Here is a 23,922-nt window from a genome sequence, read left to right as displayed (position 1 = left end):
ATAAATCAGGTTTAAATGTTTGTATATTAAAAGGTATAATTACTCCCAGAAATATGCATCACATGAAAGTATCCATTCTAAACAACAAAAGTCTCCCTCATGATCACTGGTAAAAACCTCATTGAAGTGTGGAAAAACTGCATCTAATGTAACCTAGATAATCTATAAGACTGCAGTAGGGAATATCACATTGTTGCAGACAACTGAGGGTTAACTACTGCCATACCATGCCATTGAACACTTCTGGTTCTAAGCAGAAAGTAAATATTGCTGTTTCTTTTTATATATATAATTTAGAAACTCTAATCAGTTTTGAGCTGCAGGTTAAGAGTCTTTCTGTGTGCATTATTCCAGGGTAAGGGCATGCTGCTTGTGCTTCAAGATCGCATGTTAACTTTGGTTGACCCAGATGATCGCAGCTTGCTCCACTCCCAGCCAATCAGCAGTATCCGTGTCTGGGGGGTCGGACGGGATCACGACAGGTAGGATGATATAAAAGTCCTCTTTATATAACTGGAATCATTTTCAGAATGTAGTGCAAGAAATTATCTACTACTGTAAAAGGCTTGATTTTTTTGTAATTTAAGTCATTATCTATTGTAAGTCATTGAAATTAGAAGTCTTGATTTGTTAGATAATATATTGTGCCATAGTCAGTTTCTGAAATGCAATATTTTCTGCTTTTTGTTAGATTGCAGCTTGAAAAGCAGCAGTTCAATCAAGTCTTTATGACGTAAATAAACTGCCTGCTCTAGTAGCTATTGTATACAGATGTAGTTTTTGCACATAAAATATAGGATTTTACATTAAAATGTCTATTTTTCTTTTAATTAATTAAGGTAATAAACATAACAGAGAATTGGATTTAATTTGAAATCCTCTGATATTTTTATTTCTTTTATAAACCTATTTTTTTTCGCAACCTTAAAAAAATTATATCTTTTGATGTTGGCAAGATTTGACTTTATAGATTAAAAATCAACTCCACAGGGAAATAGATGTTCACACAACCCTAAATACATTAATATACTGTACATTCTCATTGCTCAGACTCTACACTAGGAAGCTTCTGTTGGTAACCCATTGCTACTGTGTTATTATGCCTTTACATTCCCGCTTATTTGATCAATTCCCAATTGTCTATTATGCTTTTGAATATAAAGGAGATGTAAACTGAAACATATAAAACATTAGTATGACAGTGACAGAAACTGAACGTGCATCCATTAGATTGTGCATGTGTGTAATTTTTCTGGAAGCTGAATCAGGAGTTTTATCAAATCACAGGAGAACAGAGTTCCTCTCATTGTTATTCCATCTGTATTTGCAAAAACTGCAACCCTGTAATTATTTTTATTTTCCAATCCTTCTGCTTTCCAGTAATGACCCCATGGGACCTTAGTGATTTACAAATGTCCCATGGTTTTAACTTTTTAGTGTTGAGTTAACAATGTGCTGATGCTTGCACACCTGCAAATGGGGGAGGAGGGGTCTAGGTTTCAATTCAAAGCTTCCAATACAGGATTTCTACATACAGTGCCATGAAAGAAAATGAAAAAAACATTGGCTCCCTTGAGAACTTTTTATGGTTTGTCCTTTTTATCACATTTGCATGCTTCAAATCCTAAAAGAATTTTTTTGGATCATATACTGAATAAAAATAAAATGTAGGTTTTTGGCCCTGTACAAAAACATAATCGCTTTGCTTGTTGATTCATAGATCGACTGTAATTAACCATTTTTTATATTCCACATCGGTGGCACATGTAGATCTAATGGCTATTAGGAAATCAGATGAACAAAACTTGTCTGAAATCATCAAGCAGGCAAAATTAAAAAAAATCTCAAAAAGAAAACGTCAAAGACAGACAGACAGACAGATGTTACCGGTAAGTCTTTTTTATACTTTCTATGGTCAGATCCTGACCCCTTCCCTAAACCTAACCATTATAAATACGCACCAATATCCTTACCCTAAACAAAACACAATTCACACCTTAGCTCTCAATCTAATTTCTGCCAAAATAGCTTGTGAGGACCAGGAAATTTCCTCATTTTAAAACAACTGGACCTCACTTTGCTGGTAAAATAAGACGGATGACATTCAGATGGCTGAACAGGAACACACAGATACGTGTAATGTTTCACGTCCTTATGGAGACTTTGATCTGACCTCCATTCATTTGTATGGCCTAGTCCCTATAGCACAAAAGAAAAAGAAAAGAATAGAATAGAAAATCCCTTTATTGTCCAATATTGAAGGGATATAATATAATATTGTCAATTAATTTACAACTGGATCCTTTTGATTCACCAAGGCTCAAATATGATTCAATGCAGTTGTGAGATGTTTGTGAGATTTTTAGTGCTATATATCCTACTTATTTATATAACTAATGTCCCGAGGAAGCTGATTTTAAGCAGCAAAAATGTCATATATAAGTCTTGTATGGCAACACTGGCTCTAAGTGTATTAGCCCACTATAAAAAAGGACTATGTGCACTTGAATATATAATAAGCATTCATGATTAAATGTTTTTCCTGGAGCAAATGTCACATCATATGACTTATCAACTGTATGGCATTCGGTGCTCTACGTTTAAATTCTATCGCATTATGAATGTATTAGGTTTTGTTGTTTACATACCTGCTCAATCTGTAGATGGTTTTCCATGCTTGCAGCAAAACTGGCAGTAGTAGTGGAGTTTGAAGAAGCAATCCACTTCTTAAATCTATCTTTGCTCTCCTCTAATTTATACAGAAGTACTGCAATCGCAATTTTCCCTCTCTCCCAAGTTTGTGATTTGCTGCAAATTTTGCATGCCTTCCCTGGAAATGCCTTTCCGAATTACTGTTTTTATTATTTGACAACTTCTCAATTCAAAGCAAACATGCAGGCAAGCCTTCTGCATTGGTAATGAAAGCAAAGGATTCAGTCATTTCTTCTTTGAATCCTCTGTTTTCATCAGCTATTTTCCTTTTTCCCCCTGGTGATCCGTGGCCTGAGACACACCTGTCATTTTCTTTTCAACAGCCCCCTGCCTGGCACCATGCCACGCTAAACCGTGTGTTTCAGGCTATGACGCAAAACTTCATTGACAGAAACGTTTACATTTATTGTTTAAATTTACTTATTATACAACTTTGAATAGCATTGGAAAATATAATAAATGTTTATTTGACCACCTACACACCGTATTATAAGCATTTTTCCATTTTCATACATTTTTGAAAAAGCTCCAGGGAGCTGCGAGGGGGACATTAGAGAGCCGCGGGTTGATCTACAGTATTACTTGTGATTGTGAGGCTATGGTTGCTGTGGTAAGCAGTCTTAAAACTCAATTTATAGCTTAGTCCTAAACCTCACCATAAACCAAGAAGATAACTTCTGAAGACTAGTTGATTGGTCCCCATGAGCAAAAGAAAAAGTACCAGCAAGTCCCCACAAAGGAGCATATTCCTGGACATATTTCTGTCCTTACAAGGTGACAAATACATGGTGCCAAATACACAAAATGTATGAAGAGGAAAATGCTGCAGGTTGAAGGGTAAGGTAAAATTCCTGTTGGGGGGGCGATGCTGTTGTAATATTGTTATAGGAGGAACAAATTGCATAGAGGAAATAAAGCATCAGTGAGAGATGTCCTAGGTTGACCCTTTCCTCCTCCTCAGCCTCCTCCTTCTAAAGCTACACGTTTTATCCATTACCGCTGAGAGACAGTTGCTGAAAGTTTTTCAGTCCTCTGAGATGTTAGATGATGGAGGGACTTTTCTGTCTTTCTTCTTCCCTCTTTATCTCCCTCTCACACATCATGCGGCAGAGTCCTAAAAGGAGGATAAAAAGATAGAGAGAAGGTAAAGGATTAATGAAAGATGAAGGAGACAAAACATTGGAAACTTCTCTATCTTTGACTGATGATTCTTTGAAGTGGCTTTAAGGTTTCTTTACATTTACCTTAAAGCCTTTGTTTTGGATTATTTTACTGACACAAGGGAGGATTACATCTCCATTAATAAGAAGAACATTCAGAGCTGTGAAAAACGATTCTCCACAAATTTCTTATCACATTTAAACCTTAACCTTAAATCACCAATTAAAGTTTCATTTAAAAGGCAAATTTGCTAGAGTAATTTGAATGTGTTTTGAGGTAATATTTCATGTATTAAAGAGTGAAATGCTACCCAAGTCAACCTGGGCTTATGTTATAAAGTAAAGTAGCTAAAAAAAAAACAAGTTGTTTGACTTGATTTTGGGCTTTGAATCATTGTTGTGCTTCACATTAACTGAAGCTTAACATCACAAAGTAATGGTCCAGGCTCTTTCAAAGCAGCAAAGCAAAAACACACACCCTGACCATCATAGTACCACCGCAAGGCAATGACGTTTAGTATGTTTTGCTGAAATTCTGGTACTTTTATCTCAGATCTTGCAAAATAAACAGTTTCTAATAAGTTACATGTGGTCTTACTTAAGTTTTTTCTTTGTAAATTTGTTCAGCAGTGTTTGTTAGCAACCGCTGTTGTTTTTGGCTTGTCAACTCTCCCAATGAGACAAAGAGAATTTTTTCTTTTTCTTATTCTTGAATCATGAATACTGACCTTACGGGAGGCAAAGGAGAAGTGCTTTATATGCTTTCTTTTCTGCCCTCCTGGATGAGTTGCTGAGGTTCTGTTTGATTTATTCTGGTTATTCACCCATTTGTAGACAGTGGCACTTCCTGTGGTTTAATAATTTAACTAAAAAATCTTTTGAAAGATAGTTTGTTTGAATTCAGTTTGCGCTTATATATGGATGAAGATATTGTGTTGCATTGGTGGTTTTTAGAGCTGAATGGCAAGGTAGTAAATCTTTAAGGCATTGCTTTCCATCTACAGAAATCATTACCTCATTCAATCATCAAACAAAGCTTGGTTTCCTTGTTTAAAAATGCCATAGAAAAGTGTTATTGTGTATTTTGTAATAACTTAGATTAGACAAAATAATACCATGTGTTTTGCAAATTTTACTACAAATTTATATTCCTTAGATCTGCCACTAGAGGGCATTGTCATCAAGTTTTGCCCCGAGAAACAATGAAACCAAAGTTTCATACTTCTAAAAGTTTGTCTCATTTTATCACTTCATAAACCTTGAACCTTAATGGATTTTTTGTGAGATATACCAACAGACGATTGTGTGATCTGGAAAGAAAATCATACAGGATTTTTTTTTATTTTTTTTTTTACAGATTTTACAAAAAAATCTAAAAGTCTGTTTCCAGACTCCTTAGTCAATACCTTGTAGAACCACCTTTGGAACCAGATACAAGTCATGTCTCTGACAGCTTTCCACATTAAAAGACTTAAACAGATGTTTCAGATCAATGAAAAAAAAAAGTTGTCTTGGGAAAAAAAAAAACTTTTGGTTTCCTTCTAGCTTTTCTATTGCCACATGTTAAAAAAAGACTTATGGAAAGGCACTAGACTGTGAACTGCTTACTGATGTGTATATTATTGCATGAATGTGTGAATGAAACTGTGTGAATAAGACCTATAGCGTGAATTGGTAGGTAGGACTAGAAAAACCTTCTAAGTTGAAGCAGTTCGCTAATTAACTGCAAAATATCTCAAGGTGTGTTCAAGGTCATGTGCAGTGTTATTTTTAAGCCATGGACAGGTTTTGCATATGATTCAAAATTGTTACATACAACAATCTTCTGGTTTGTAATAAATTAGATTTTATCTTGCTTTGTATTGAATAATAATTTTTCTGTCAATGTGTTTTATAGAATATCTATCAGGACGATTTTTATGAAGCTCAGTTAGAAAAAATCATTAATGCAAAAATAAATATTGTAGGAATATATATTTGATTTTTAAAAATAACTCATTTCACCTGAGTGCAGATGATCAGATGTATACCTGGCTGTAAAGTGAGTGGGCATCCACAACTGAAGTGCAATGGAGAATCTTCTATTGTGTGTCAATACTTTTGTGCTTCTCAGTAAAGTGATTGCTTATGATTTTTATTTTTGAATTTAGATTTATTGAAAAGATAATGTAGATGTCACTTTTTTCTGCTCTATTTACTGCTGGGTTACACAGATTTTGTGTGAATCTAAGGCAATATAGTTTCTAAAATCATTTTTGGAGTCATTCTCCTGACTCTCTGTAGGGTCTGACCCTAATTCCAAACTCATCTTTGTTGGCTTTTTAGAAACAGTCTAAAAATTTAAAGCGAGAGACATGGTGATGATTGATAAACTGTGGATTTTCTCCTTCATAATATTTTATCATGTACATGTTTGAAAAGCACAAGACTGATTTAATGATATGTGGCAAACCAAACCTGGGCTGCTGATGGACTGGAACCAACTTTCTGTTTCAATCTGTAGAAAATACATAAAAGTCAACAGAAATCCAAAAAGACGGGGACAAACATTTTACATAATGAATAACAGAGATGATAGAATTCAAGAAGTGCTTTATGTGGAAAAAAATTAAGGACATCCTCCACTTTTTGCTCTCCTCTTCTTGTCCTCTTCTGTCACCTCCTGTAAGCATCCAGCTGAGGAATAGTCCCAGTCTGGTCCAGAGTGGGCTCCCTCATTCTCCCTTGCAGCTCAATTCAATATGAATGAGTCCCCCTGCCTCTAGAGCAGGGCGGGGCGACGCTGGGGGGTGGAGGGATGGGTTTGCACCTCGATGAAGTCATGAAGCTATATCTGTAGCACTCAGCAAGTCTCACTGGTGCACGCCTGGTTTCATTTGGAACATGGCTGCACATAAACATGTATGTGTGTGTGTATCTGCATATGAGTTTGAATTGATGAAGTCACTATGGGGTCTATAACTGGAGCACTCAGTGTATGTGTGTGTTTTGGATGTGTGTGTTTTACCCCACTCCACAATCCCATCATTCTGTCTGTAATGCTCCTGTGCTATTTCCACTCTTTGTCTCCAGCTCTTGTCAGCCTCCCCTCTTTTGCCATTGGCTGTAAAGCACTGCCTCTTCTTCTATCTGCCTCTCTTTGTTTCTCCCGCTGTTGCACTTTGGTAAGGGAGCCGCATTCTCAGTTTTTTTTTTCTCTCAGTTTCAGTAAGGCAGGAGAGGGAGGACAGAAGAAGAACAGATACTCAAGACAAACAGAACAGAAAGTGTGCATTGCAGAGAGAGAGAGAAAGAGAGAGCGATTTTTTTCCCTGCTTACACTGACCTGGACACATCAGGACTTTAGGTGCGACTCCTTCCGCTGAGGTTTAGGAATAGTGGGAGGAAAGGTGTATCTGAGGGAAGAGGAGGAGAAGTTGCAGGGGGAGGGGAAGAGAGCGGAGGAGAGGATCCCCAGAGGACCAAAAGAGGGAGGGAAAAGGGGAAAGAAAAAAGGAAGAAGCATAAGGAAGAGATTTACCCACGGGGATCTACGGCAAAGGGGCTGAATGCTGGTGGAGCCGAGGAGGACAGGGAAGTAGTTGTCACTATCTGGGCGAGGATGTCCGCCTATGTGAGTACTGTAGTTTTGTAGTTCATTCACCCTTTTAGTCTCCTTATCCATCTCTCTTTTCTCTCTTTTGAACTGTTCTTTCTTGTAAATGTGCTGATTTTAAGAGGTGTTTTATGTTTCTTTTACTCATTTACTCTGTTGATGTTCCTGCTTTGTCTGCCCTCTCCCACTATTTCTCTTACTCTGTTTAGCCACCTTGTACAGTGATGCTGGCTCTCAGCTGCAGGTTTACAGCTGTTCAGGCAAAACCAAGATTCTAAGGGAGTCAGATATATGGAAAGAGACCAAGTAAGCAGGGGTAGGATTGAGAAAGACAAGATTAAATAGGCTGGATGTGCTGCGGGGGCTTTTCAAAGTGTTTGTCATGGCTCTTTGGAGCTGTTTGATATTAGACTTGGCTTATTTTTTAGGGTGTTGGAGAGTGCTACTATTTTTGGCATTTGCATCTCATTTTGCCGCCTGAGTTTTAGTGAGGATATGTGAAGATTGGTGTGAAATTATGCATCCTCCTGCATGTGTGGCGTTCCCCTTTTCTCCTTTTTTAAAATCTAAAGCACTTTTATAGGTGTATTTTTGTAAGAAAAAATGTGTTTTAATCAACACCTACCTTAAAAATGGGAGATAATGGGAGGTAATTGGAATGCCTTTTAATGAACAGTTGTTTGTCATTACATTTCTATGTTTATTTGCAAAAAGGCTAATGGTTACTGACACAGGAAATTGATGTAGGATGAGGTGCACATGTGTAGCATTTCTACTGAAATCATCTACCTAACAGAAAAATAAAGTGTAGAAATAGATAGAAAACCGCATAAACCTTCATAAGATGTATTTATTTGCTTATCCACTGCTTAGAAAACAAGGCTTTTGTTTGGGCCGCCCTATAAACTTGGAAGTCAAACTCTACTCAAGACATTTTGAATTGAGAAAGCTTTCTTAATGGGAAGAGAAACGTCTTCAAACTTGGAAAACAAGGTCAAGTGGGTTGTTGTTGTTTTTTTACTATTTTTGGAATGACTATGATTTAGATGACTGAGAATCTTTACCAGCAGCACTGCTATGCTTTTATATCAGACAGTGACTCAAACAATGGATGCTTTAGATTTGACTTTTCCTGCACAATTTCTTTGCAGTCACTGCCGTAATGCAAACATCACTAAAATTCATGAAATATGCATGCTATCTTTTAGATTGGAGTTGTTCACAAAGCCCTAACACAAACTAATATGGATTTATGCTGAATGACAGTTCCATTTATCTAATGAAGCAACTGTAAGGCAGTAAAAAATAACTTAAACAATAGTCACTTGAACGATCATGTTTTTGCTTTAATACTGCTTTACTTTTGCCACCTGTACTATCACTTTAAACACTTTACACGTCCCATTTTTGGTTGGGCAGGTGTTTCAGTCAGGAAGATTATTGGTGGTGCAACACCTCTTACTTCCAATCAAGTGATTAGAAGTGAAGAGAAATATTATCAATTAAAAAAATAATTTGCCTTTGTTAAAATAAATACCAATGCATTATAATAATATATTATATTAGTGTTATTGTTGTTCAAAGGGCTTTAACTGAGATGCTATAGGGAGTATCTGAGGTAGCAGAGATTTATTTGGCTGTTTAATAACTAGGCTGGGAGAACACAACACACCCCTCCTCCACTGACCAGCGAGATACAAGAAAACTTTTACAATTGTTTTTGTTGTGAAATATTTAAAGAAAGGAGTAAGATGGTGTGGTAACTAAAGGAGCCTTGCCTAATTAAATCATAAATGTGTCTATATAGGAAAAAAATAGAATTTTCAATCAAGGTTATCATACCAGTATAATGACCGCTCAGCAAATACCTTGCTGGGAGACTTACAGTATGTAATACATCTAATAAATTAACTACTTAAGAGAACCTCCTTTTATGGAGACAAAAAAATGCTGACAAAAACTAAAAGCTTACTAAACTTAATTTTTAAACCCAGAACCTGCCTTCCTTTGTATCCTTGGCATTTTAAACTTATAACGATGTTAAAAATCTATTTATTCCTTGTTAGCATTGACTAGATGTTTTTCTTTCTTGCTTCTGAAGCACCTCTGTTGCCCTCTGATGCATCATGTGAGCAAACACACTACCACACTTCTACAAATACACATTGTTTGTACGTTTCATTCATATTCATTACTGGGAAGCAGTGGGACTCTGGGCTATTCCCTTCAGCTCTCCCCTATTCCCCCCAGCTGCTGACCTTCCATGGACAGCTGTGGCATATAGAGGAGAAAAGAAGAGAGGAGAGGAGGAGCTCGCCTCCAGTATTATAAATTTTTAAGAGCTCAACACATTCTCCCGATCTCCTCACATTTATGTCGATGAAGTGAGTTTTTGCAAAGGGGGTTGGCTTCTGGTGAGCTTTTTGAGCTTTTATGTGCTGATATCAAGGCCCTTTTCACCCTAATTAACATGCAACATGCTCCCCTGATTGTCCCCTGGGACAGAGCCTCAACACCTAGACCTATTTGATAGATGTCAGAGTGATTGATGGCCATTGCTCCCTGCTTCTGCTTCGATCTGAGCTGCTCCTTCTCTTCAGTTCTTTCCTTTACCCATGACCCATCAGTCCATCTTCTTAGTTTCTCTTACTGAGGTCTAAAATGTTTGTCGATGGTCACCATGATGGTAGAGGTTCTGTCCCTGAACCCCCCCTTCTTCCTCATTTAGTGGCAGATGTCACCACCTCTGTTGTCAGTTTAACATATTTCAAACAGTCATCTTCCCATAGCTTTTTCTGCAGCCTTTTTTTCTGTCTGGTTTACATTAGCATTGTTAGGGGCACACCTGCTGTAATAGTTGTCTTCCTGAAAGATTACTCCCTCCTTTTCTCCCTATAGATTCTATTCCTAGTCCCGCCCGCCAATAAATCTCTTCCCGATAAAATCCTCTCTGGCCCAGGTTGTGGCAGAGAGAAATTTAAAGTGACAATGATGTTTGTTGATCATTAGGGTCTGAATGCAGCTGGACAAGGCAGCCATCACTGTGTCCCTTTAGCATCCCTGATAATCACTATTTAAGATGAATGAATTTCTATTTTGCAACTGAAAGGCGCAGGACTATTTCTAATCACAGCTACTGACTTATGTGTAGAAATAATCTTTATTAGATGGTAATTTCAATCTTATGTTATGTTACATATCTCAACTTCTTTGTCTCTGTGATTTACCTAACAGTTTGTATTTAAGATGCATCATGATCCCCTTTTTTGTAGTAATAGAAAAACAGTGTGATTCTGCAGCCAAAATGATTGAATCCCTTCTATGAATTAAATAAAATGAGAGATGAAATGATTGCAGACATTCTTAAACAACATATTTATACAGTGGAATAATATAAAAACTTTCTCAAAAGCGTTACAAGATTACATCATTTCTCTTTGTATCAGGGGAAATCCTCTAAAATAGTCAAATTCTCTGCGTTATTAAAGAGAATCATCTGAACAAAAATCCATCTAAAAGAATTACAGCTTATCTTCTTCGCTCATTTATCTGGATCAGTGTTTTTTTCTTTTAACTCATTCCTCAGGACCCACTGCCCTGCATGTTTCCCTGCCTCCACACACCTGATTTAAATAAACGGGTGATTAGCAGGCCCCTGCAGCCCATGGTGGCTGCTGAGGAAGGAGGAAATCATTTAATGCAGGTGTGCTGGAGCAGAGACGCATCTTAAAACATGCAGGAAAAATTGGATTTGCATTATTCGGATGTATCACAGTCTGTTTAAAATAACCAACTTAATTCAAAAGGGGGAAAAATAATCTATAATTCTATTTTTTTTTTGTGACGATGGATAGGCTCTAAAAAGACTTTTTCTCTGCGGTAAGCACTAAATATCTCTGCTGTTATATTACTGATGTCAAAAGAGACCCTAAATTAACAGCCTTTAGCGTCCTACATTAGCATTTAGCAGTATACGTGATTAGCACTGTGCATGGGCGGTTCTAGACAGGGGCCAACAGAGGCCAGTGCCCATGTAGAACTGGCCCCTGTAGTGACGACATAACAATACAGTAATTCATCATGATTTGCCATGGCATGGAAACCACACAGCATTGGTCTCTGTTGGATTTTACTTTAATAATGATTCTAAAGTTACGGCTGAGCTTTAGCTAAATTGAGATCACAGTTTGCCACCTGTAGCTCCACAGTAGCAAGCTGGTCTTTGACAGTGTGGCTTACCTTTTGGACTTTTAATTATAGTCTTCTGTTATGAGCCTTGATCCAATTCTTCAACATGAAGAAACAGAAACCTTACCACCATATGTTCATCTTTCAGTTTGTTACTAAGATTCCACCTGGACTCAGTGCAGGAGGTGGGAAACAAGAGGACCCTAACTAAAATAACACCCTGTTAGCAGTGTTGTGCCTGAACGCGTTCATTGAAAGAAAGTTCATGAACTCGTTCATATTTTGGGCGAACGTGAACTGAACGTACTGCATTATTGCCTGATGAACGTTTTTGTGAACTCGTTCATTCTGGTGTCTGTGAACGGCACGCTCTCTCAGTTCAGCTCCATTCAATAGGTTGCTAGATTTCTATAAAGCCCTCCAGGAGAAACCCCGGCTTAATCACACCGTAAACAGGCCTTAATATGTAGCGGGAAAAACACCCAATCTGGCAACACCAGCTACCAGCGTCGTAGCCTACAGCCGCGTGCGTCATCAAAACAAATGCAGCGTGGAAGCTACAGCAGCATGTAGGCTACCGTGGAGGCGACAAAGCAGCAGTATGATCACTTAAAACAGTTTTATGACCAGGTGGTCGGTGAGGATGATGGCAACAAGTTTGCCCGCCGGCTTTCAGTAAAAAAAATCCGCACTTCAGTAACCTTAAATTCCTACCTCAGCCTGGTCCCTCAGTTTGTGTTAGTAAAATCTTCTTGAGCGGAGGTCTTCAACAGGGGATCCGCGACCCCTAGGGGGTCTACGGAGGTACTGCATGAGGGTCTGCATGGTTAGTTGATATTTTTATATCCCCCCCCTGCAATTTTTTCCCCCACTAATTGAAATGTCTTTAAATACTCATTAACATGAAATCAACACACTGTAGTAAACAGATAAATGGAGGCAGAAGATGTCTTTCAGTCATCAATGCTCACATTCAGCGACACACAGGAGCTCTTTCAAGCTGGGCACCGTTTCCTTCACAACAACCAGGAATCAGAATCAGAAAAACTTTAATAATCCCAGGGAGAAATTTATTTCTTTACATTACTCCATCTGTAATAGAGTGACTATAGGACACAATTTCATACAATATATATAAATAGGGGGTCCCCGCTCCATCTCGCCATCAGTTTGGGGGTCCTTGGTCTGGAAAACATAGAAGACCCCTGGTCTTGAGGGTTTTACTATCCATGTAACTTGTTTGTTAAACCTGCCTGGTATAATTTTCCAGGATTCCAGTATTCCTTTTTAGTATGTATTGAAATGGAATTTCAAATGGGAAAAATTATTAAAATAAAAAAAAAACATTTGCACCTTAAAGACTACTTTCCTATTTTTCTTTTAATAATTACTCATAAAAAAGACCATTCAAGCAGCACATTTTTCCTGATGTTTTTGAGAATATACTGTAGGGGTGAAAGCTGCAGCTGCTACTAGTGTGAAGTGAATGGACAGCAACAAAGCGTTAAAGCAACAATGGGGAAATGCTGTCCCCTCAATGCTAATGTAAACCCTGGTTGGATAAGGATTCAAAACTGGATATGAAGATGAAATCTGACGCACAGTTTCAGAGTTACAACTGATAAAATAATTGCTGTCTGTGGTTCTACAGTAGGCTATGGTGTAATTGAGCAATATATGAAAAAAAAAAAAAAAGAACTATGAACTAGTTCGTTTTTTGGAATTATGAACTATGAACTGAACTAGTTCATTTTAAAATGTGTGAACTGAACTTTGAACTAGTTCACGTAGAAAGAGAACTTTCCCAACACTGCCTGTTAGACAATGTCTCACACCCCATGCATGAAGCTGTTGCTGAACTGGAGATTTCTTTCAGTGGCAGACTGCTGCACCCTAAATGCACCAGGGAGCGTTATCACAGATCCCCCCCAGCAGCTGTTAGACTATATAAGTACCACTGTTCCCAACAACCTCAATAGGTTGTTACATTTATGCTGATTTTTGCACAGTTTCTGTCTTAGTCATGTAAATAACATGCTGCTGTCATCTCTGGTTTTGCTGCTATTTTCTCATATCCCCTACTGTAAAAATGTCTGCAACTGTATATTGATTATTTATTCTTCAGGTGACTGTACAGTTTTTATATTTGTAAAAACATTGTACAGTACAGTGTTTTATTTATTTTTTTATTTTTATCTGTGCCACTTATTCTGTTACTTTTATACACTTTTAAGGTCCACATTTGTGTGGCCACTTTTGCTGTAGGTTTCTTCCTGTTAAAAGGGAGTTTTTCCTCTCCACTGTCGCAACAAGCATCGTTGGCATGAGGAATTGATTTTGAGTCAACGAGTCGATGCAATAAACTGGTTTTGCTTAGATAGAAAACTTTGAATCAATTTGAGATAAATCTCACTCAATGATCTGGTTGAATTTTCTCTGTAAAGTGCCTTGAGATGACACATGCTATGAATTGGCACTATATAAATAAACTGAACTGAACTGAATTGAATTGTTGTAACACAAAGTTTTTCCAAAAAATAGATTTTCTATATATTCTAAGATTTTATTCCCTGTTTTAAAGTTGGTTTTGATTTAACAGATTTCTGATATAAACATTGTTCAAGCTTCCTTATTGCTCCATACGACCTATGGAAAGACTTGATGTTAATAAAACCTCTTAATATTTAGGTGCATTCACTGATAAGGTTAAAGGTTAAACTGTATATTTCAATAGCAAAATGATTTATTCAGGTCAAAGGAGGATTTTCTGATGTAATTCTAAACATTTACCCAAATGTCAGTATATTTATGTGGATCTAATATCTTTCTTTAATAAATTTGATTTTAACACATTATGTAAAAGTTTGCTTTCCATCAACATAAAACAGAAAATATATCACCATCAATGAAAAAAATGCTGCTTTTTTTTATAACTTCTGTTTAAAATTAAGATTATGCAGAACTCTCTGTCAATGAATATTTTATCACCTGAATAACTTAAGTCTTGAAAGCTTTTCTTTTTGCGTTTAATCGGTCTGTGACCTGGGCAGCTGCTCACGGTGGCATCTTTTGAGTTTTAGCCCACATGCATCTCAAACACAAAAGCATGTAAAGTCGGTTCTTCTATTGCACAGCTGAACGTCACCCTGAGGATCAATTAACCTTGTCCGAGAAACTGCCCTGATTTCTGACTGCTGTTAACCGGATCTGCCCCGAACATACAAAATACTTCACTGCCTTGACAGTGGAAAAGTAGTGTTACGCTTCTAGACATGTTTCTAATATGTTGATGCACATGGTGATTTCTGTAGGAGAATGGAGGGTGGTGGTTCACACTAGTGTTTCCTTGTTTTTCCCTCTTAAGTAGCAATACTGAATTCAAACAACTTGACCTAGTTCGTGCTGTCAAATTTAGCATCTGCTGTATGTATGCGTTTGCATCCATTCAGGCTTCTGATTTATTTTTAAATGGAGCTCCACCGGAATTCAGTAGGCTTTTTAATTACTCAAATTAAACCAGCAAACTTTTTCTGAAACTACTTTTGATTAATATTAAAGGGGAATTTGAAGTTCTTCTATGATACACTATTTTAATGATATTGAACTTGAGGAATTATTTACATTTTTGGTGCAATCCTTTAGATCAATCTTAAACAACTGTTAAGAAAATATAATTTTACAGCCTTTTTACTTTGCCCAAATAAGGATAACCCCTGTATTTTTTAATTGATAATTTACCAAGCAAAACCTCTCTATACACCTGGAGTTCCATATTAAAAATCTTATTTAAAGTCACTGATTTGAACTGAAGGAAAATTGACACACATTGTGCTTTTTTTTTTCAAATGCAAATTTCTGAAATGTGTTTTGTACATTTGTGTTCAGTCAATAGAAAAAAAAATCAATAGAAATGAAAGGGCACATCCAAATCATAATGGATGTCGACTAGTTTAAAAAACCCACTAAAGACCATGATATTAATAATAACAATGGCGGAATGCTGAGTTGGCTATTTTGTTATGCTGCTGACTATTGAAAAAATTGTGGTTTTCCAATAAAGTCCTAATTTTCTGCCTTATTTTCTAAGCAGGAAGTTAACATATCACAAACTAATGCACGAAAAACCTCCATTGATTTTCATGCTTTGGCTATACAATCTACAAAGATTGTAATTAAAATATGTCAAGGAAAAAAAAACATTCACAATGGATTATTGTTGTGCACAGGGCCTTAGTAATATTTTTGTTTAACTATGTTTCTCGCTATTTACATTCAGTAAGTCATCTGGTGCTTTCAGTTTAGATCTTGCCAAAAGAATTTGTTCCAGAATTGCCCTTATTTAGTCTTGCCAATCTCTTTATCTTCTCTGCTCCTGTACCTGTGAAAAAAAAAAAATCAGTGTAGCATGATTTCACCACCATCAGTGTAAGGATGAACCTTTTTAGGCTCCTTCTTCTGTGATTTGCTGAGAGATTAGGTGATTCCATAAGGCATAATGCTTTTAGTACTATCAGAGTAAAGGGAGTGAATATTAATTATGTTGTACTGTAGTTGTATTTTTGTAGAAAACCAAGAAAAATTTGTTATATTTCCTCCTGCTTTACGATTGTACTCTTCTCTGTGCTGGTCTTTTACATAAAATCCCAGAATGCTCTGAATGCTCAGACATTTGTATTTGATATAAAACATTTTTTAGATGTTCAGCACATATCAACTAGAAAATAATAGTTATGTTATGAATTTTATCTAAAAAAAATCTGGTCATTTTGCCCACCTTGTCACCGGCTACGTATGTGTAATATGAGTACTTAGCTTAGTACATTCAGAGAGATTTCTACCCATGGAGAAGGTAGCCAAGTGGAATTAATTCAGCTTTGATTCTTAGATTTACATTTAGAATTATATCCTAAATCGCTCTCCAAAGTCTGCTATAAGGTCACTGCATGCCTACTCATGAAGCTGCTATCTTTCTTTATACCTCTATAAGATAGCATGCTGATGTTTTCTAGGTTTTCTGTGTGTGAACAAAAAAACCAGAGGGGATGCAGCATACCTGGGGACCATAGGGGATAGAACATTTCTGCAAATGACATATGCAAGGAACATGATTTAGGGCATATGCAGCCAATTAGATAACATATGAGCCAATCTTTGTGAGCTTAACTTGAAAACTCTTGACTTGAGGATTTTGCATTCTTCCACACTTCTCTCTCCCTCTCTCACACACATCAGTAAGAAGGATGAACGGCGCGTCAATCTGAAATGACATGTCACTGAAGCTTTTGTGTGAGTAGAGAATATTTGAGCTTCTGAACGAGATAAATCGAATATTCCAGAGTGGCGTGATGTATAAATGATCAAAAACAAGGAGAACTGCAGGACATCATCTCTCTCTCCCCCGCCACCTACCATTCTACCCCACCCCCCACACCGATATCTCTCACTTTAAAACTCTTCTGTCATTTCAGCTTTCTCGCCGACCATTTCTGCTATTAAATATGTAATAAAACGCGAGGATTGTTGACACACGGCTGCTTCTTCTGCATGCTGCCCCTCCTTGTCGTGGTTGCCTCGCTGCCACATCGAATCCCTGGAATTGGGTCACAAAGCTGCATCAATACGAACTGTGTGTGTTTTTTTTCCCACTTTTGACTGCTGTTTTTTTTTTTAACCATCTGCTTTGTAAATCAAACGACCCCGAGTTACAGAAGATCTATCAGAGTCACACCAGCTGCTGTTGTAAACAGCATCAGCTATTTGCTCTGATCAGACAGCCAGAGCAGTGTGCCATTTAATATGCCGTAAACAGCCATTTTACTTAAAACTCCACTCCATTTTTATCCTCTTTCTTCTCCGCTCCTGGCGATATCCGATATTGTGTTGTTGTATCTGTCCCTCCGCCTCCAAGTGAGAACAGAGAGAAAGGGAATGTGTGTCACAGGATGCCAGCGAGGGTCTCCTCTGGCCCCCAGATGCTCAATTTGCTGCTCATCTTACTGCTGTAAACTTGTTTACAATGTTGAGAGGTAATTACGCACAGACAATATACATTAGAGCTAATGGTTGTGGGCTGTGACTAATTCAGCAGGTCACAGAGGGTTTCCCTATCTCAGCAGACACATTATAGACATTTGACTGGTGCAGCTTTTGTTTAGCTCCTAATCAGCACTAAAATTGAGCTTTAACCACTTTCTCTATGACATATGACGTTAGATCAGCAGTACGGTTTTGTAGACATGAAAATAGATATGACTTTATTTAATTTTGCTTAGTTTGTAAAAGCACAAGTATCTCAACTTGTTTGCATTTGTTTATGTTACTTCCATTGTAATTTATTGGGATTTTAAAACAATTTAAAATACTTTAGCGCTGCAATTGCAGTTTTAAGTGTTTTGGGTTTGTTAACAGGTTTGTTACTTAAGACTTTAATAATTTTTTTAGAGAAGTCCCTCAAATTCAGTCACATTTCTAAGTAAAGGCAGAATTTCTCAATTTCATTTTGGTACAGAGCCTTGGAACTAAGTCAAGGGTTTAACGCTACATCCATCAAGGAGGATTGTCCTGGAACTTTTACATGCATCCCTGGCTCTTTGCACCTAAATTAAATAGCTCAATTACCTTATCAGCAAAACATCAAGCTACACACTCTAGCTAATGACATGTTTGTTTGTTTAAGGTTTGCTTAAGCAGATAAACATCTGAAGGTTTCAGGGCACCAACCCAAAAAGGCTGGGATTTGAGGTGGCTGATCTAAAATTTCAGATTTTTTCTTTCTAAGCCTTAAATGTTTTTTCATATGATTGCCCTTTCAAGCTTTCATTGTAGAGAAAACCTTGTTTCACTGTGTGAATGTTTTGTTTTTTTAGGGTGATGTAAAGTCTTAGTTCTCTGCTGTTCTTTGCCTCTTGCATTAAGGGAAAGGGTTAAGTTTGGGTGGATGGCCATGTTTTAGTCAATATTCAGTTGCTATTGATATTTATAATGGGTGTATACTGGTGTTCGAGCAGAACAACTATATTTTGAGATTAAATTACACATGGCTATGTTGTTCTCCAGTTAGGTGTTTCCTGAGGGCAATTAGGATTGAATAGAGAGTGAAAAGGGCTGATAATACTATATTTAAAATGTACTCTTCAGTTCAAATCAAGCAGGACTTCCAAAGACATATACTCTTTAGTTAAACCAAAATCAAGTCAGGTATTTATAATTATAATGTAGCCAAACTAAAAGTTGATTTCACATTTGCTTTACATCTGCCTATTGCTGTGGTCTGATCTCTAGCTTTGATTAAGCAAAACAAAAACCAGTTTTTCAGAATACGTATCAGCAAAAAGCTGCCATGTGTTAATAAATCTTCATTATACATTTAAATCCCTGTTAGCTTATATTGAGCAATTCCTAAAAGCAGCAGATATCTGTGTTACAGAACAAAAACAAAAAAGTAACTCAATGGATGTATTTGTTTATGCTATAAAAATTGGTCTACTTCCTTTACTTGTCTTTGTAGATTCAAAGTAATGACGATATTTGGATGCCAAGTCATCATTTCAGCTTTAAACCACGAATTACAAAGCCATGTATGGCATTTAGATTTTTATAATTATCATTAAAAAAGTAAACAATTGGACCATTTGGAAAAAGAGTTCTTAACTTCAGAAGGAAGGGGCGCTAACTGAACAGATCAACATATTCATACTTTTAAATAAAGTGTTTTATTGCACTTACTTGTGGAAACCCCAAAATAAAATTATTTTAACCAAACATTGCAATGAGCTTTGGCTTTACTGTCCAACAAATACTGAACACACAGACCAGAGTATAGATAAAAGATTTAAGACATTCCTCACCTTGATTTCTTAAGTGTGTTTTCTTGTTTCATTTGTTTAGCCACAATATGTTTGTTTCAATCTTTTTCCCAGAAGCCCAGCAGTGAGAAACTCATGAACTATATGTGAACTTTATGTTAAAGATACCAGGAGGTTCACTATTTTAAAAACTGCAGTGACCTAAATGGATGGTAATGGATCTGATAAGTGATTGAGTCTGTTTTGTAATTGACTTTTAGACCCGTTTTATCACCATATTCTGCATTTCTTTACAATAAAATGCACTTAACTTCACTATGTAGAGCTTGCTTTTTTCTGCACAAACAAGTGAGTGCACTCAAGGGAATTCATTTTTATCTGCTTTTTCAGGCTTGTTTATTTTTAAGTTGCAATATTTGGACCTCCACCAAATACACAATGCAGTACCAGAATACAGCACCAAAATGGCAAGAATTTATTCATGACTGTCAGTGTGGCTTAATACAAAAAAAAATTATGTCAATGATTTATTTTATTGTAATAAAAGTGAGGGCTTTATGCAGTCTTTAAAATATGAATTGTGGTTTTATATATATATATATAATGTGTATATATATATATATATACACACATTTCTATCCAAATCGGCTTAACTTTAAGATAAAGTAGATCAAATATTATACAATATTTGCATTGCCAGACTTGATTCTCCAGTCTCAGGATCATCAATTATTTCATCATTTGTTGCATATGGAGACATTTGAACCACATTTTTGTAAATATTTTACCTAGAATGTGATTAAAACTGCTTGGCAACCTGGAAATATTGGTTAAAACAGTATAGAATCATGAATGAATCGTTTAATGAGAGGAACTATCTTTACTATAAGGAAATCACCATTTTTTTTCCCAGAAAGCAAGTCCTTCACTTGTCAGTACTGGATCTGGATCAGATCCATGTCCAGTGTAAATCACGCTGAGCCCCAAAAAGTATCAAAACTCCTCATAAAACCAGCTATTTTCCTATCAACATCATACACCTGGACACACAGTGCAGTCAGCCTGGCCATTTTTGTTTTTATGTCTACTTTTTGCTGACTGCAGAACCACAGAGCTTCCTCTCAGACGTCTCACGTCAGCATTTGCAGACACAGTTAGCATATGTACATGCATTAGCATGGTAACCAAAGCCACCCAGACAATCTGATAAGCAGCTTGATAATTGAAGTCTGTGTGATACCACATCCCTCTGTATGTGTAGATGTGTGTGGGGGGGGGAGTGACAGATGGTTCGGAGGAGACATCAGTCTCTTCTGAGTGATTCTGGAAGTTGCAGAGCAGACGGAAGATGTGTGAGCAGGTGGGGAATAGTTACATTTGTTGTTGTCAGTGAAGCAGCGCTGGGATGCTTTGGTTTTTACAACACTTATTCAGCACCAGATATTTGAAACTACACCTTTTCAAACTATTTTACAAATTGTTATATTATTTTATTTTGCATGTAAAAGTAGTTTATCAATATTATATAGCAATTTTTTTCATTAGTATAAAGGAGCCAACAATGTATATAATTAATAAGCTGGTTCAGACAAGTTCTATGAAGCAGAGGTGTTTACAAGTTGTTTATTTTCCAAAGTCAAATCTGTATTGACTGAAATAAACATTCTCACTTGATGCTTTGGTGTATGACCCCCCCTTTCCTAGGTAAACCAGAGCAGATTATGATTACAAATCATATCATTAAACCTATTTTAATATAAGCATGCCTAATATCTTATTTTTAATAACACTACATTTAAAAGGTCAAACAGGAAAACTGTTAGTAATTGCAGTAAAGTATACTGAATGCTAATAAGAAAAAATATAAATCTACCTACTATGGAAATTAATCTATGTTCAAGAAAAATAGTTAGTAGTTGGTTAGCTCCAATCAATTGTCTGTATTATGAGGAGGTGTGAATATACTTAGACAACAGTCTGCTGGTTCAACATCAGTCCATCGCTTTGGGTCCCTGAGCAAGTCTAAACCACAGATTGCTCCCCAGGTGCCACTCAGTGTATGCAGCCAAATGCTCCCTAAGGGGATGTGTTGCATACAGAGAACAAACACTTGGGGACAATTAAGCAAAATTAGAATAAGTGAAACATAATCACAAAGAAAGTGTTCTTAGTTTAGGAACTTATAGGTACTATAACTTATTTAAAAAAAATGTATTTTTTTCAGAGAAAAGTTAGCAAAACGTTCAGTTTGAGAAGCGTGATCTTTTTTATGAAGCTGCAACAAACATTAACAAGTTTTTATGAACCATTTATAGCCCATAATATAAAATGTCCCACATAATAATTTAAATATAGATTGAACTGATGTTATTTATCTTTCTGTTAGAGATGTTGTCTGTGTAGCCACTCACAGAAGCTTATCCTAACTCCTTTTACACACTGTCAACAATCATAACATAGCACTACATGCTGAGTGTACCAATACCTTGACAGCCTGAACCTGTGCTATAATACAGTCAATTAGAAATGATCATACTTATCATTTAAATAATTTTTTTCCCACTTACCAGTTTAGTTTAAACCCCTGAGTGTATAAAATTAAATATCGTTCATTAACAGAATTAAAGCCTTCTTGAGTTTTTAGTATAAAGCTAGCCTAAGTCTTGTCTAAATTTATTTATTTTTTAAACTTCAGTGCATCTTAAACAAATATTTAAGTTTTCCTTCCATTGCTACGATTTAAAAGTCATTTAGATGAGATGTCAGAGAAAATTACAAATTTTCTGAGTTTTTTTGCCTTTCTACAAGATAGAGGACAGATATACCTTTTTGTTGTAGTACATTTTTAATCTGAGATTTTTTTCTACAAATACTGTTCAATTTTAAAGCTGTATTATTATTTTTTGTACCATCTTCCTACCAACCCAAGTGTAATTTTTGATTATTGAAACTAAAGCACATGAAATAACTGGAGCAATAGGTGAACAATGTCTCAGTCTGCAGTGGTGAGCTTCTCCTTTAGTTGTACAGTTTTACTACACATGGTGCTGTCAGTGCTTTGGTGGTGGGTGACTGATGTCAGAGCTGCAAACGCTGACAGCCCTGTGCGACTTTCACGAACCCAGTTCAACCCACGTTTCTGCAGCCGTGACCTCATTTAATCATCGAGTTGTGCACAACCTCTCTGGGCGAGCCTGCCCCACAGCCGTCAGGATCAAAGAGAGATTGGTAGTAGTGAGTCAAGTCAACCTTTATTGAGTTCTGAAAATATGTGGAGCACAGAGAGAGAGAGAGAGAGAGAGAGAGAGAGAGAGAGAGAGAGAGAGAGAGAGAGAGAGAGAGAGAAAAAGACACATGAGTGCAGAGAGTTTTGCTTTAACTCATCCCTCTGCTATGCTGCCTTCATAGCTTTCATCTCCTGCCTCGTGTTTTTCTCCCTCCACCTTCCTCTACACCATCCAGGCCTCAGAGGGTCTCCCATCTCCTTCCCATTTCTCTCTCCTCCACTTCTTATCATTTTAGTTTTCTGGCTTCCTGCCTCTATCGCTTTCCTGTCTCTAGATTGGATGTATCATCTCCCCTAACATCACTACACTTAATCTCCTTTGACATCTCTGATGTTTTGTGTCATTCATTCACAGTCTGAAGTGTGGTTGAACCGCATTTCTAAAACCCACACAATATCAAAGTAAACCAATGAATGTTCTCCTATTTTTGGATATAGCTACAGCATATGGATCGCTTGTAGATACATTAATGTTAATTTCTTTAAAAGAAGCTGAACAATACCCTTTATTCTGGCAAAAAAAGTAAATTGTGATTAGCAAATTGTGATTAAATAAATGTATAGTGGAGGATGTTCTTTTTCCAGGTGGGTCATCAAACAATTGCAAATCTTCTTTTGGAACGTAAGGTTGTTTGAGCGATGCAAACAACAACTTTTAAACAGAGTGTGAAGGATAAATGTTTTTGTGCATGCTCTCACACACGTTTAATAGGCGTTTTCTCTCGGGAGCATGTACAGGGTTGTGTATGTGCATGTTTCTTAAAAGTGGAGAGGGCGTGTCTTTTCAAAAATTCACAAAAATCCTCCACTATACCTTTAAGTCTTCAAGAGTATTGCTAATTTTACATTGTGTTGTACAATAAATATTTTATTTATAAAGTGCTTTAAAATGGCTAAAACTAATGCTAAACCTAAACGGAAAACTATAAAACATACATTAGGGGAAATAATGTATGGATACAGCAAAGGAACAATTAAAAAGAATAGTTACACCAGTTAATACCAAATAGTGTTAAAAGCCAGAAATGAAACAGGTTTTTTTTCTTAGCTTTTAAATTAGGCAGTGAGGTACTTTACCCATTTTTCAAATGTTTATTTCATCACTGGGAGCCAAAAATAGAGGCAGCCCTGGCCCCTCTGAGCATCCATCCAGATCTCGGTACCTGCAGGAGCTGC

At 36.7% G+C, this 23,922-nt stretch overlaps 1 protein-coding gene across 4 annotated transcripts in view; it reads left to right on the top strand.

Annotated features, from left to right (window-relative positions):
* The window catches only part of LOC119790830 (amyloid-beta A4 precursor protein-binding family B member 2), a 49,362-nt gene that overhangs the window by 8,875 nt on the left and 16,565 nt on the right, over nucleotides 1-23,922 (top strand). For 2 of the 4 annotated variants that reach the window (XM_038296542.1, XM_038296541.1), the window contains exon 7: nucleotides 355-482. In XM_038296542.1, coding sequence (XP_038152470.1) covers nucleotides 355-482 — 128 coding nt within the window. Of the gene's footprint in view, nucleotides 1-354; nucleotides 483-6,993; nucleotides 7,486-23,922 lie in introns of those variants that run through there. The other 2 variants (XM_038296539.1, XM_038296540.1) reach the window with 2 other exon arrangements.

Source organism: Cyprinodon tularosa, unplaced genomic scaffold (genome assembly GCF_016077235.1).
Source record: "Cyprinodon tularosa strain WSP-4 unplaced genomic scaffold, ASM1607723v1 ctg371, whole genome shotgun sequence".
NCBI classification, from domain to species: domain Eukaryota; kingdom Metazoa; phylum Chordata; class Actinopteri; order Cyprinodontiformes; family Cyprinodontidae; genus Cyprinodon; species Cyprinodon tularosa.
The sequence above is the reverse complement of the archived record's forward strand: the minus strand, read 5'-3'. Positions and strand labels throughout refer to the sequence as shown.